The 14,255-nt window shown below is 45.5% G+C and overlaps 1 protein-coding gene across 1 annotated transcript in view; it reads left to right on the top strand.

Annotated features, from left to right (window-relative positions):
• The window catches only part of LOC310925567 (protein NLRC3-like), an 11,440-nt gene extending 1,129 nt beyond the window's left edge, over positions 1-10,311 (top strand). Inside the window, exons 3-11 of the mRNA XM_083887545.1 lie at positions 1-1,482; positions 1,558-1,731; positions 2,266-2,460; positions 2,603-2,776; positions 3,768-3,941; positions 6,224-6,397; positions 6,476-6,649; positions 6,730-6,903; positions 10,144-10,311. The exon at positions 1-1,482 is cut by the window's left edge and continues 310 nt beyond it. Of these exons, the coding sequence (XP_083743671.1) occupies positions 1-1,482; positions 1,558-1,731; positions 2,266-2,460; positions 2,603-2,776; positions 3,768-3,941; positions 6,224-6,397; positions 6,476-6,649; positions 6,730-6,903; positions 10,144-10,177 (2,755 nt within the window). The 3' untranslated portion in view covers positions 10,178-10,311. The remainder of the gene's footprint in view (positions 1,483-1,557; positions 1,732-2,265; positions 2,461-2,602; positions 2,777-3,767; positions 3,942-6,223; positions 6,398-6,475; positions 6,650-6,729; positions 6,904-10,143) is intronic.
• The last annotated feature ends 3,944 nt before the right edge of the window (positions 10,312-14,255 follow it).

Below are 14,255 nucleotides of genomic sequence, written 5' to 3'. Positions count from 1 at the left end.
AAAAACCTTCTCGGTGCAGAAGTTCACTCTGGACTGGGCCGAGGGTTTGGAAAACCAGGATGTGAATCTGCTGATTCTGCTTTCGTTCAGGGAGCTGAACCTGATCAGAGATCAGCAGCACAGTCTTCTCACTATGCTCCATGTTTTCCATCCAACATTAGAGAAGGTCAGAGCAGAGAAGCTCGCTGTCTGTAAACCTTTGTTCATCTTTGACGGCCTGGATGAAAGCAGACTCTCACTGGACTTCAACAACAGGACGCTGGTTTCTGACGTCACACACAGGTCATCAGTCAACGTGCTGCTGACCAACCTCATCCAGGGGAATCTGCTTCCCTCAGCTCTCATCTGGATAACTTCTCGACCTGCAGCGGCCAATCAGATCCCTCCTACATGTGTTGACAGGGTAACAGAAGTACGAGGCTTCACTGAGGACCAGAAGGACGAGTACTTCAGGAAGAGATCCAGTGATGAAGATCTGTCCAGAAGAATCATCTCACACATCAAGACGTCCAGGAGCCTCCACATCATGTGTCAAATCCCAGTCTTCTGCTGGATCAGTGCTACAGTTCTGGAGCACATGTTGACCACAGATCAGAGAGGAGAGCTGCCCAAGACCCTGACAGACCTGTACTCACACTTCCTGCTGGTTCAGACAAAGAGGAAGAAGAACAAGTACGAGGAAGGACGTGAGACGAGTCCACAGGAGCTGATGGAGGCCGACAGGGATGTTCTTCTGAAGCTGGGGAGGCTGGCCTTTGAACATCTGCAGAAAGGAGACATCATGTTCTACCAAGAAGACCTGGACCGGTGTGGTCTTGATGTGACAGAGGCCTCGGTTTACTCAGGAGTTTGTACAGAGATCTTCAGAAGAGAGAGTGTGATCTTCAAGAAAACAGTTTACTGCTTTGTTCATCTGAGCGTTCAGGAGTTTCTGGCTGCAGTCTACATGATCCACTGTTTCACCAACAGGAAGACAGAGGTACTGCAGGACTTCCTGGGAAGACAAGAAGATCATTCAATCCTGGACGAATTCATGAAAGAAGTCATGAAGAAATCCCTTCAAAGTCAAAATGGTCACCTGGACCTGTTTGTCCGCTTCCTTCATGGACTCTGTCTGGAGTCCAACCAGAGACTGGTGAGAGGTCTGCTGGGTCAGACCCAGAACTGTCCACAAACCATCCAGAGAATCATCGAGAACCTGAAGAGGCTGAAGGCCTTCAACATCTCTCCTAACAGATGCATCAACATCTTCCACTGTCTGATCGAGATGAACGACCACACGGTGCACCAGGAGATCCAAGAGTTCCTGAATGCTGAGAAAAGACCAGCGAAGGAGGTCTCTGAGATCCACTGCTCAGCTCTGGCCTATGTTCTGCAGATGTCTGAGGAGGTTCAGGACGAGTTCAACCTGAGAACCTTCAACACGTCAGTGGAGGGACGTTTGAGACTGATTCCTGCTGTGAGGAACTGCAGGAGGGCTCGGTGAGTCCAGATCTCAGGACTGGAACCACTCTCTGATACTAAGTTCTTACACTTGTGTTGTTTTTCCTCTCACAGAATCAACCGCTGTCGACTCTCACAGACTCACTGTGAACTCATTGGCTCGGCTCTGAAATCCTCACCGTCATACCTGACACATCTGGACCTGAGGTGGAACCACCTGCAGGAGTCAGGAGTGGAGGAGCTGAGTTCTGGACTGAAGAGTCCACACTGTCGTCTGCAGAACCTCAGGTCAGGTCATGGTGTGTGAGGTCACAGGTGTGTGAGGTCACAGGTGTGTGATGATGTGTGAGGTCACAGGTGTGTGAGGTCACAGGTGTGTGAGGTCACAGGTGTGTGATGATGTGTGAGGTCACAGGTGTGTGATGTGTGTGATGTCATTGGTGTGTGATGGTGTGTGTGATGATGATGTGTGTGATGATGATGTGTGTGTGTGTGTGATGATGGTGTGTGTGATGATGATGTGTGTGTGTGTGATGATGATGTGTGTGTGTGATGATGATGTGTCTGTGATGATGATGGTGTGTGTGTGTGATATGTGTGTGATGATGGTGTGTGTGTGTGTGTGATGATGATGTGTGTGTGTGTGTGATGATGATGTGTGTGTGTGTGTGATGATGATGTGTGATATGTGTGTGATGATGGTGTGTGTGTGTGTGTGATGATGATGTGTGTGTGTGTGTGATGATGATGTGTGATGGTGTGTGATGATGGTGTGTGTGTGTGTGATGATGATGTGTGTGGTGTGTGTCCTTCTGTCTTCAGTCTGAGTGACTGCAGGTTGTCAGAGGTCAGTTGTGTCTCTCTGGCCTCGGCTCTGAAGCTCCGCCCCTCTGCTCTGAAGCTCCGCCCCTCTCACCTGAGACACCTGGACCTGAAGAAGAACGAGCTGAAGGATTCTGGAGTGAAGGAGCTCAGTGGTTTTCTGCAGAGTCCAGACTGTGGACTGGAGACTCTGAGGTCAGACTCTGTGTCCTCTGAGCAGCAGGGGGCGCTCACAGTCAGACGAACCACACACACACACATGAAAAGTAGAAAGTCTTTTATTTTGCAATTGTAAATGGATGTTGTTGTTGTTGTTGTTGTTGTTGTTGTCTTTCAGTCTGTTTGACTGCAGCTTGACAGAGATCAGCTGTTCTTCTCTGTCCTCGGCTCTGAAGTCCAACCCCTCACACCTGAGAGACCTGGACCTGAGCTGGAACCAGCTTCAGGACTCTGGAGTGAAGGAGCTCAGTGGGTTTCTGGAGAGTCCAGACTGTGGACTGAAGACTCTGAGGTGACAAACTGTCTTCAGAGATGTTTAAACAGGTTTACTGCACTGTTGCTTTTGATTTTAAAAATTCATGAAAATTATTCCTTAGGAGTTTTGCAAATATTTTCAACTGATCCTTGTTCAGGGCGATGTCGACTATTATGATGGTAAATTTCAAGTCATTCCGAGATACTTTTTGTTTTTGAGAAGAAACTCAGCTCACTGTCAAAGTGCATCAGGAAAAATTTTTCATTTTTTGAAATTCAAAAATTAATTAAATTTTTTCCTTAAGAGCTTTTTAAATATTTCCAACGGATCCTTGTTCAGGGCGATGCCGACTATTATGATACTGAATTTCAAGTCATTCCGAGATACTTATTTTTTTTAGAATCTCAGCTCACTGTCAAAGTGCATCAGGGCAAATGGATCATTTCCTGAATTTCAAAAATTCAGGAAATTTGCAAATATTTTGCCAATGCTAGTTTACCTGTGGAGGAGGTTCTGGAGGAGAACCAGTGACAGACGGAACTGAGAACCCGCCTCCACAGGTAAACTAGCTAAAAAACTATTTTTAGCACAGCTAGCTTTAACATCCTGGATCCCTGAGAAGTGGATGCTGTAAACAAGACTGATGTGACAGATCATGACCTGTTGTTGTTTTTTCAGTTTGATTGACTGTGGTCTGTCAGAGGTCAGCTGTTCTCACCTGGCCTGGGCTCTGAAGCTCCGCCCCTCTCACCTGACACACCTGGACCTGAGTGGAAATGACATTCAGGACTCTGGAGTGAAGGAGCTGAGTGCTGGTCTACAGAGTCCTCACTGTGGACTCAAGACTCTGAGGTCAGACACAGTTAAAGCATCAGCCGCTAGCACTGTTAGCATGCTAATGTTGGGTGTCAGTCTTAGCTACACCACTAGGTGGTGCTCTTGGACAATCACACAGAGAAGAGGAGCAGTTCTAATGTCTCGTGATTTTTCTCCAGTTTCCAGTTAATCTCTCATCTCATTATTTCAGTCTGAGTGAGTGCAGATTAACAGAGGTCAGCTGTTCTCACCTGGCCACGGCTCTGAAGCTCCGCCCCTCTCACCTGACACACCTGGACCTGAGTATGAACCTGCTGCAGGACTCTGGACTGAAGGAGCTGAGTACTGGTCTACAGAGTCCAGACTGTGGACTGGAGACTCTGAGGTGAGACACACCTGTCTGTCCCCGTAAGACAACACCTGTCTGTCCCCGTAAGACCACACCTGTCTGTCCCCGTAAGACCACACCTGTCTGTCCCCGTAAGACAACTCCTGTCTGTCCCCGTAAGACCACACCTGTCTGTCCTCCAAAGACAACACCTGTCTGTCCCCGTAAGACAACACCTGTCTGTCCTCGTAAGACAACACCTGTCTGTCCTCGTAAGACCACACCTGTCTGTCCTCCTAAGACAACACCTGTCTGTCCTCCTAAGACAACACCTGTCTGTCCTTGTAAGACGACACCTGTCTGTCCTCGTAAGACGACACCTGTCTGTCCTCGTAAGACATCACCTGTCTGTCCTTGTAAGACCACACCCGTCAGTCCTCGTAAGACCACACCTGTCTGTCCTAGTAAGACAACACCTGACTGTCCTCCTAAGACAACACCTGTCTGTCCTCCTAAGACAACACCTGTCTGTCCTCGTTAGACCACACCTGTCTGTCCTCCTAAGACAACACCTGTCTGTCCCCGTAAGACCACACATGTCTGTCCTCGTAAGACAACACCTGTCTGTCCTCTTAAGACCACACCTGTCTGTCCTCGTAACACAACACCTGTCTGTCCTCTTAAGACCACACCTGTCTGTCCTCGTAAGACAACACCTGTCTGTCCTCTTAAGACCACACCTGTCTGTCCTTGTTAGACCACACCTGTCTGTCCTCGTAAGACCACACCTGTCTGTCCTCCTAAGACAACACCTGTCTGTCCTCGTAAGACCACACCTGTCTGTCCTCGTAAGACAACACCTGTCTGTCCTCGTAAGACAACACCTGTCTGTCCTCGTAAGACAACACCTGTCTGTCCTCGTAAGACAACACCTGTCTGTCCTTGTAAGACAACACCTGTCTGTCCCTGTAAGACAACACCTGTCTGTCCTCGTAAGACAACACCTGTCTGTCCTTGTAAGACAACACCTGTCTGTCCCCGTAAGACCACACCTGTCTGTCCCCGTAAGACCACACCTGTCTGTCCCCGTAAGACCACACCTGTCTGTCCCCGTAAGACAACTCCCGTCTGTCCCCGTAAGACCACACCTGTCTGTCCCCGTAAGACAACACCTGTCTGTCCTCGTAAGACAACACCTGTCTGTCCTCGTTAGACCACACCTGTCTGTCCTCGTAAGACAACACCTGTCTGTCCTCGTAAGACAACACCTGTCTGTCCCTGTAAGACCACACCTGTCTGTCCTCCTAAGACAACACCTGTCTGTCCTCCTAAGACAACACCTGTCTGTCCTCCTAAGACAACACCTGTCTGTCCTCGTAAGACAACACCTGTCTGTCCTCGTAAGACAACACCTGTCTGTCCTCTTAAGACCACACCTGTCTGTCCTCGTTAGACCACACCTGTCTGTCCTGGTAAGACAACACCTGGCTGTCCTCCTAAGACAACACCTGTCTGTCCTCCTAAGACAACACCTGTCTGTCCTCTTAAGACCACACCTGTCTGTCCTCGTAAGACCACACCTGTCTGTCCTCCTAAGACAACACCTGTCTGTCCTCGTAAGACAACACCTGTCTGTCCTCGTAAGACAACACCTGTCTGTCCTCGTAAGACAACACCTGTCTGTCCCTGTAAGACCACACCCGTCTGTCCTCTTAAGACCACACCTGTCTGTCCTCGTAAGACCACACCTGTCCTCGTAAGACAACACCTGACTGTCCTCCTAAGACAACACCTGTCTGTCCTCCTAAGACAACACCTGTCTGTCCTCGTTAGACCACACCTGTCTGTCCTCCTAAGACAACACCTGTCTGTCCCCGTAAGACCACACATGTCTGTCCTCGTAAGACAACACCTGTCTGTCCTCTTAAGACCACACCTGTCTGTCCTCGTAACACAACACCTGTCTGTCCTCTTAAGACCACACCTGTCTGTCCTCGTAAGACAACACCTGTCTGTCCTCTTAAGACCACACCTGTCTGTCCTCGTTAGACCACACCTGTCTGTCCTCGTAAGACCACACCTGTCTGTCCTCCTAAGACAACACCTGTCTGTCCTCGTAAGACAACACCTGTCTGTCCTCGTAAGACAACACCTGTCTGTCCCTGTAAGACCACACCTGTCTGTCCTCTTAAGACCACACCTGTCTGTCCTCCTAAGACCACACCTGTCTGTCCTCCTAAGACCACACCTGTCTGTCCTCCTAAGACCACACCTGTCTGTCCATAACATGATTGACACCTGCAAAGACACGACTTAGACTTGTTTTCTTCTGTCTTCAGTCTGAGTGGGTGTGGCCTCTCAGAGGTCAGCTGTTCTCACCTGGCCTGGGCTCTGAAGCTCCGCCCCTCTCACCTGACACACCTGGACCTGAGTGGAAATGACCTTCAGGACTCTGGAGTGAAGGAGCTGAGTGCTGGTCTACAGAGTCCTCACTGTGGACTCAAGACTCTGAGGTCCATAACTTTATTGACAACAATAACAAAGCACAGTCATGTTAAAGAGTGATGAGTCATGTTTTCTTCTGTCTTCAGTCTGAGTGGGTGTGGCCTCTCAGAGGTCAGCTGTTCTCACCTGGCCTTGGCTCTGAAGCTCCGCCCCTCTCACCTGACACACCTGGACCTGAGTGAAAACCTGCTGCAGGACTCTGGAGTGAAGGAGCTGAGTTCTGGTCTACAGAGTCCAGACTGTGGACTGGAGACTCTGAGGTGAGACTGGACATGAAGACATGAGTCTGAGGAGGTTCTGAGGTTCTGAGGTTCTGATCTGAATGTTCTTCTCTCTCCAGACTGAGCGACTGCAGCTTGACAGAGGTCAGCTGTTCTTCTCTGACCTCAGCTCTGAAGACCAACCCCTCTCACCTGAGAGACCTGGACCTGAGCTTCAACAACCTGCAGGACTCTGCTGTGAAGGAGCTCAACGGTCTGGTCAAGAGTCTGGACTTCAGACTGGACTCTCTGAGGTCAGTCAAGTGTTTCCTCAGTCAAGGAGGCAGGGTCCAGGTCTTCAGGGTTCTTTTTTTTCTCAAAGATATTTTTATTGAATTTTCACACAAATACAAAATTGTAAAATATTGACAGGAGCTTATAAAGTGTACAATCGACTCATAGGGCAAGAGAAATTATCATAAACATCCATAAAAGCAAGAGAAAATAACAGTACATGACAAAAGCACACAGTGAGAGAACTTATCTAACCCTAACATATCCTCACCTAGACAGACACATTCACAAACAAATAAACAGAAAAAGTAAACAAATTGTGCTTAATTCCTGGAGTAATACAGTTAGCAGCTGGAAGTCGGGTTCTAGTCTGTTAAAATATAATAAAGTAAAACAAGATGGAGAAGTAAATATACACAAATCCTGAACTCACAGATGGACCAAAAGCATCGGGCACAGTTTTACACTTGGTATTGTTGATAAAATAAATAAATAAATAAATAAAAAAAACAACAGAAAAGCAGAATGTGAGGTATCCAACCTCTAGCAAGTTTTAAAATTATGAAAGTATTCCAGAAAAGGTCCCCACACTTTTTGAAATTTTTCTTTGGAGTTACGGATTGAAAAATGTATTTTTTCAAGGTTTAAACACGACATAACATCGTTCAGCCACTGAGCGTGAGTGAGTGAGTGAGTGAGTGTGAGTGAGTGTGAGTGAGTGTGAGTGAGTGTGAGTGAGTGTGAGTGAGCTGAACAGCATCTTTACACCTAAACATTATTGCACCCTTAGTCAGGAGAGAGAGGCAAAAGACAGAGGTCACCTTTTATCTGAGGTCAGGTGATCATCCACCTCCACATGGTTCTGAAAAGACCGACCAGAGGGTTGAGCTCTATGTTAAAACTGACAATTAGAGATAAGGTTTGGAAAAAACTTCCCTCCAGTATTTCTCCAGACTTAAGCCCAATTTATACTCCTGCGTAAAGTCCTCTGCGTCGACGCAGAACCTGTCGTAGAGCCTCTGTGTCGTCTCCGACTGCACGGAATATTTTAAGTGTCCGTCACTCTGTCAAGGGACAACGGAGACGGCAAGAGCTGCGATTGGTCCTCAGAACAGGCCGAGCTAAGCTGCTCTGTGCCGGCTCACAGTGAGCACCGAGCGTCCACAGAGGCGGAGCTGATCATCGCCGATAACGCCGCTGCCAAACTATAAATACGTCATATCTTAACACACACAGCACATGTTTAGACTCTAAATGGCCAATTTCTCGCCTCAAATTATCTTAAAACTGCGTTCAGTGACACAGAAAAGTGAGAAACGGCCACTGTTTCAACAACAACAGTCTTTCTCCCTCGGACGCCATTGCTCACTGTAGCCAAAAGCACAACAACCTTGCGCAGCGACCCCTACTGATCGGGCGGGAAATTGCAGTGCCTATCCGTCACCACGACGCAGAAGTATAAAGGCTCGAGTGGTCTACGTGGTGACGCAGATGGATAACGCATTACGCAGTCGGAGAAGTATAATGTGGCCTTAAGACATGTACAAAACATGTGGATAAGTGAAGCCTCCTCTCGCTTACATTAGTCACAACAGGGATCCACATCTGGGCAAAAAACGAGACAATTTGTCTTTGGATATATGATCCTGTGTCTGTGACTTTGAACTGTAGCAAACAGTGATGAGCACAAAGAGAAGTTGAGTTAATCAGTTTGAAAATTGTAGATGATGGACCTTATTTAGCCGAGGACACTTTCCTTTCCATATATAGGATGATATAGAGGAATCTAATGTAGCGAAAAATGATTTTGGACAGAAGGTCGGAACTGATTGGAAAGAAAATTTAGGGAGAATATTCATTTTGATGGAATTAATTCGTCCGACCAAGGACATAGAAAGGCAAACGTCTAGTGTGATTTAACAGGTAAGAAAGTTTTCTTTGAAAAGACACTTGTGTTTCTTAATAACTGTAAAACCCAAATAAGTTCATCTGTCTTCTACAATCCTAAAAGTGTAGATGGATTAGTCTGATGCAGGTGTGTCCTCACTGACGGGAAACAGACTTGCTCAGATTTAATCTCTATCCTGAAAACTGGCTAAAACAGTTCAGTAGAGATCACATGTCAGGTAAAGAGATATCGGGACGGGAAATTAAACCCAACAAGTCGTCTGCATATAGAGACACTTTATGTTCTACTCCATTCCTCCATATACCAGAAATATTCTCACAACTGTGGATTGCTATCGCCAACGGTTCTATGGCAGGTCTAATAACAGAGGACTTAGAGGACACACACCTGTCAGGTTCCTCTATGGAGGTTAAAGGGTTGTGACAGCTGAGAGTTTGTAAGGACAGAAGCAGTTGAGCTTGAATATAGCAATTTTATCCAAGTGACAAAATTCAGAACGAAGCCTAATTTCTTTAAGGTCTTAAACAGGTTTGACCTTCTATCTAACGCTTTATCTGCATCTAAAGAAAAGACACATTCAGGAGTTTCACTGAAGTGGAGATAATAACATGTCAAATAACCGACGTATGTTGAAATAGGAGTAGAGATGTTTGACAAAACCAGTTTGTTCTTCAGGGTTCTTCATGGTTCAGGTCTTCAGGGTTATTCAGTGTTCTTTATGGTTCTTCAGGGTTCTTCATGGTTCAGGTCTTCAGGGTTATTCAGTGTTCTTTATGGTTCTTCAGGGTTCTTCAGTGTTTATCGTGGTTCTTCGGGGTTCTTCAGGGTTCTTCAGGTTTCTTCAGGGTTTGTCAGGGTTCTTCATGGTTCAGGTCTTCAGGGTTATTCAGTGTTCTTTATGGTTCTTCAGGGTTCTTCAGTGTTTATCGTGGTTCTTCGGGGTTCTTCAGGGTTCTTCAGGTTTCTTCAGGGTTTGTCAGGGTTCTTCATGGTTCAGGTCTTCAGGGTTATTCAGTGTTCTTTATGGTTCTTCAGGGTTCTTCAGGGTTATTCAGTGTTCTTCAGGGTTCTTCATGTTTCTTCATGGTTCTTCAGGGTTCTTCAGGGTTCTTCAGGGTTATTCAGTGTTCTTCAGGTTTATTCAGTGTTCTTTATGGTTCTTCAGGGTTCTTCAGGGTTCTTCAGTGTTCTTCAGGGTTCTTCAGGTTTCTTCAGGTTTCTTCAGGTTTTTTCATGGTTCTTCATGGTTCTTCAGGGTTCTGCTCTGATCAGGACCAAGGTCCCTGCTGCTCTTTATCCTCCAACCATCACTGACTCTTTCTTCTTCTTCTTCTTCTTCTTCTGTCCACAGGTGGAGGCGGGACTTTCAGGCCAGGTGGGTTTGAAGAGGATCAGCTGGTCTGTGAGCGGATCATGTGACAGAACCTCACAGCAAAGACAATCTGACTGTATTAGCTACAGTAGCTGTTAGCAGCGACACACAATCTGACCACGCCCACTCTGCCGCGACAACTGTAAACTCCACACTCCTCTCTGTAGCTGCTAATGCTAACGACAACTGTAGCTTCTTCAGTAGCATCAGTGTTTGACTTCAGCAGCTACATTAGCGGCTAACAGCTACATTAGCTTCCATCATTTATCAAAGCTAAGTTCATGTTAGCCGTTAGCAACAGAATGATGAAAATGAACGTGTTAATGATCATTGAATGATTTTAAATGTTGTTATTGATTCTGTTTCATTCACTTCCTGTTTTATTTTGTGTTTGCACTCCTCTCATTTCAACTTCCTGTTGTGTGACGTCAGCTGATGCAATCCTGTTCTTTTTTTTCATGTTTTTATCAACATTTCATTAAATCTGGATTTTTCACTCGATCTAAAGTCACATTACTGCCCCCTGCTGGATGCAAGCAGTCATTACATCACGTGTAATTTAAACGTCACTCAGTGCGTGTGTTTGTCTGTGTTTGTGCGTGCGTGTGTGTTTGTGTGCGTGTGTGTGTGTGTGTGAACATCCTGTGAAGCTTCATCTTCAGTTATCAATAATAATTGATCTCGTGTTTGAACAGGAAGTGAACTGATGATGATGATGATGATGAGTAGATGATTCTCTGGTTCCACCTAGTGGACAAACTCAGCATTAAAAACCGTGTGTGTGTGTGTGTGTGTGTGTGTGTGTGTGTCCCTCCCTCCGTCAGTCTCGCGCAGCTCTTCAGTGATGAGGTAAGGATTTTTCGCTCCTTCTTTCATTTTTATTTTGCTTTTAAATCACATTTCCGGTTGTTGTTGTTTTTTTAAATCTGTAACTCGGGTTCGTCGTCGGTCACCGTCGGTTCGGCTCGGCCTGGTTCGGCTCGGTTCTATGGCTGAGCTGCGGACGAGGACAATGACGCGGTTTGATCAGAGGAGACGAGGAAACAGGAGATAAGGAAACATGAGAGGATGAATGATAATGTGCAGGTTTATGATGAAGAATCAGAAAAACAGGTTCACACTGAGGAAGAGGAGGAGATTTATCTTCATGTGGGAAGATGGAGGACGATGATGATGATGATGATGAAGATGAAGATGATGATGATGAAGATGATTTCATGTGAAACCTCTTTATTGTCTCAGATGAAATAGAATTTAAAATCAGTGAAGATGCTGCAGTGTGAGGTTTGATGATGATGATGAAGGTGATGATGATGATGATGATGATGAAGATGAAGGCCTCCATAGCAATGATGTTCAGTCGCTACGGAGATTAAAGACGTGAACGAATTCAACGTCCTGAAACATGAACGTTCATCTGCAACGTTTAGAGAACGAGATCACGTTTAGAGAACGGGATCACGTTTAGAGAACGAGATCACGTTAAGAGAACGAGATCACGTTTACAGAACGGGATCACGTTTAGAGAACGAGATCACATTTACAGAACGAGATCACGTTAAGAGAACGAGATCACGTTTACAGAACGGGATCACGTTTAGAGAACGAGATCACGTTTAGAGAACGAGATCACGTTTACAGAACGAGATCACGTTAAGAGAACGAGATCACGTTCATCTGCAACGTTTAGAGAACGAGATCACGTTAAGAGAACGAGATCATGTTTAGATAACGAGATCACGTTTAGAGAAAGAGATCAAGTTCATCTGCAACATTTGGAGAACGAGATTACGTTTAGAGAACGAGATCATGTTTAGAGAACGAGATCACGTTTAGAGAACGAGATCACGTTTAGAGAACGAGATCATGTTTAGAGAACGAGATCACATTTAGAGAACGAGATCACGTCCAACTGTAGTTCAGTGTCAGACGTTCACTTGTATTTCAGTTCAGTTCAGTGTCAGACGTTCACTTGTATTTCAGTTCAGTGTCAGACGTTCACTAGTATTTCAGTGTCAGACGTTCACTTGTATTTCAGTTCAGTGTCAGACGTTCACTAGTATTTCAGTGTCAGACGTTCACTAGTATTTCAGTGTCAGACGTTCACTTGTATTTCAGTGTCAGACGTTCACTAGTATTTCAGTGTCAGACGTTCACTAGTATTTCAGTGTCAGACGTTCACTTGTATTTCAGTGTCAGACGTTCACTAGTATTTCAGTGTCAGACGTTCACTAGTATTTCAGTGTCAGACGTTCACTTGTATTTCAGTTCAGTGTCAGACGTTCACTTGTATTTCAGTTCAGTGTCAGACGTTCACTAGTATTTCAGTTCAGTATCAGACGTTCACTTGTATTTCAGTGTCAGACGTTCACTTGTATTTCAGTTCAGTGTCAGACGTTCACTTGTATTTCAGTTCAGTGTCAGACGTTCACTTGTATTTCAGTTCAGTATCAGACGTTCACTTGTATTTCAGTGTCAGACGTTCACTTGTATTTCAGTTCAGTGTCAGACGTTCACTAGTATTTCAGTGTCAGACGTTCACTAGTATTTCAGTGTCAGACGTTCACTTGTATTTCAGTGTCAGACGTTCACTAGTATTTCAGTGTCAGACGTTCACTAGTATTTCAGTGTCAGACGTTCACTTGTATTTCAGTGTCAGACGTTCACTAGTATTTCAGTGTCAGACGTTCACTAGTATTTCAGTGTCAGACGTTCACTTGTATTTCAGTTCAGTGTCAGACGTTCACTTGTATTTCAGTTCAGTGTCAGACGTTCACTAGTATTTCAGTGTCAGACGTTCACTTGTATTTCAGTTCAGTGTCAGACGTTCACTTGTATTTCAGTTCAGTGTCAGACGTTCACTTGTATTTCAGTTCAGTATCAGACGTTCACTTGTATTTCAGTGTCAGACGTTCACTTGTATTTCAGTTCAGTGTCAGACGTTCACTAGTATTTCAGTGTCAGACGTTCACTAGTATTTCAGTGTCAGACGTTCACTTGTATTTCAGTGTCAGACGTTCACTAGTATTTCAGTGTCAGACGTTCACTAGTATTTCAGTGTCAGACGTTCACTTGTATTTCAGTGTCAGACGTTCACTAGTATTTCAGTGTCAGACGTTCACTAGTATTTCAGTGTCAGACGTTCACTTGTATTTCAGTTCAGTGTCAGACGTTCACTTGTATTTCAGTTCAGTGTCAGACGTTCACTAGTATTTCAGTGTCAGACGTTCACTTGTATTTCAGTTCAGTGTCAGACGTTCACTAGTATTTCAGTGTCAGACGTTCACTTGTATTTCAGTTCAGACGTTCACTTGTATTTCAGTTCAGTGTCAGACGTTCACTAGTATTTCAGTTCAGTGTTTGTTTAAAGTGCTGAGTCAGATGTTTTTACCAATGATGACACAGCACATTTATATAAACGTTTATATTTCTATGATCTACAGCTTCAGTGAGGGGCGGAGCTTCTGTCAATTCAATTTCAACTCAAACCTGTGACCTTCATCCTCACGTCAATAACGTGTGTGTGTGTGTGTGGTGGTGGTAACAGGGGGGCGTGGCCAGGGGGCGGGGCCGTGGCTGGAGGTCATCTCCTCGTCATGTTTTGATGAGTCAGGATTCTAGGACAATAATCTGTGAGTGTCACAGCACAGGCTCCGCCTCCTCTGCTCTGCCTGGAGGAGGAGGAGGTTGCCGTGGTAACCAGACAGTCTCAGAGGAGGAGGAGGAGGATGGAGGGGGAGGGGCTTTGTTCAGAGACTAAACCACAATCACGTTTTTACTTATTATTATTTTTATTGTTGTTGTTGTTGTTGATTTGTGAGCAGATTAAGATTAAAGCTGGTCTTTGTCCTCTGGACGTGGGACACACACACACACACACACACAGATTGAGGTCGTCTCCATAGCAACAGCACTGTTACTGATCTGTCTTCATTTGATTCATTTTCTTACCCAGCATGCTCTGCTGCCACTGCAGTGTGTGTGTGTGTGTGTGTGAGGCACAAAGAGACATCTCTTGATGTGGTCAGAGTGAGGGGGCGGGGCCTGTTACTATGGTAACATTGATATCTCTGAGCTCGTTGATGGGAAAC

This window comes from Microchirus variegatus (genome assembly GCF_963457635.1).
Source record: "Microchirus variegatus genome assembly, chromosome: 4".
Lineage (NCBI taxonomy): Eukaryota > Metazoa > Chordata > Actinopteri > Pleuronectiformes > Soleidae > Microchirus > Microchirus variegatus.
This window is presented reverse-complemented; position numbering and strand designations above follow the sequence as displayed.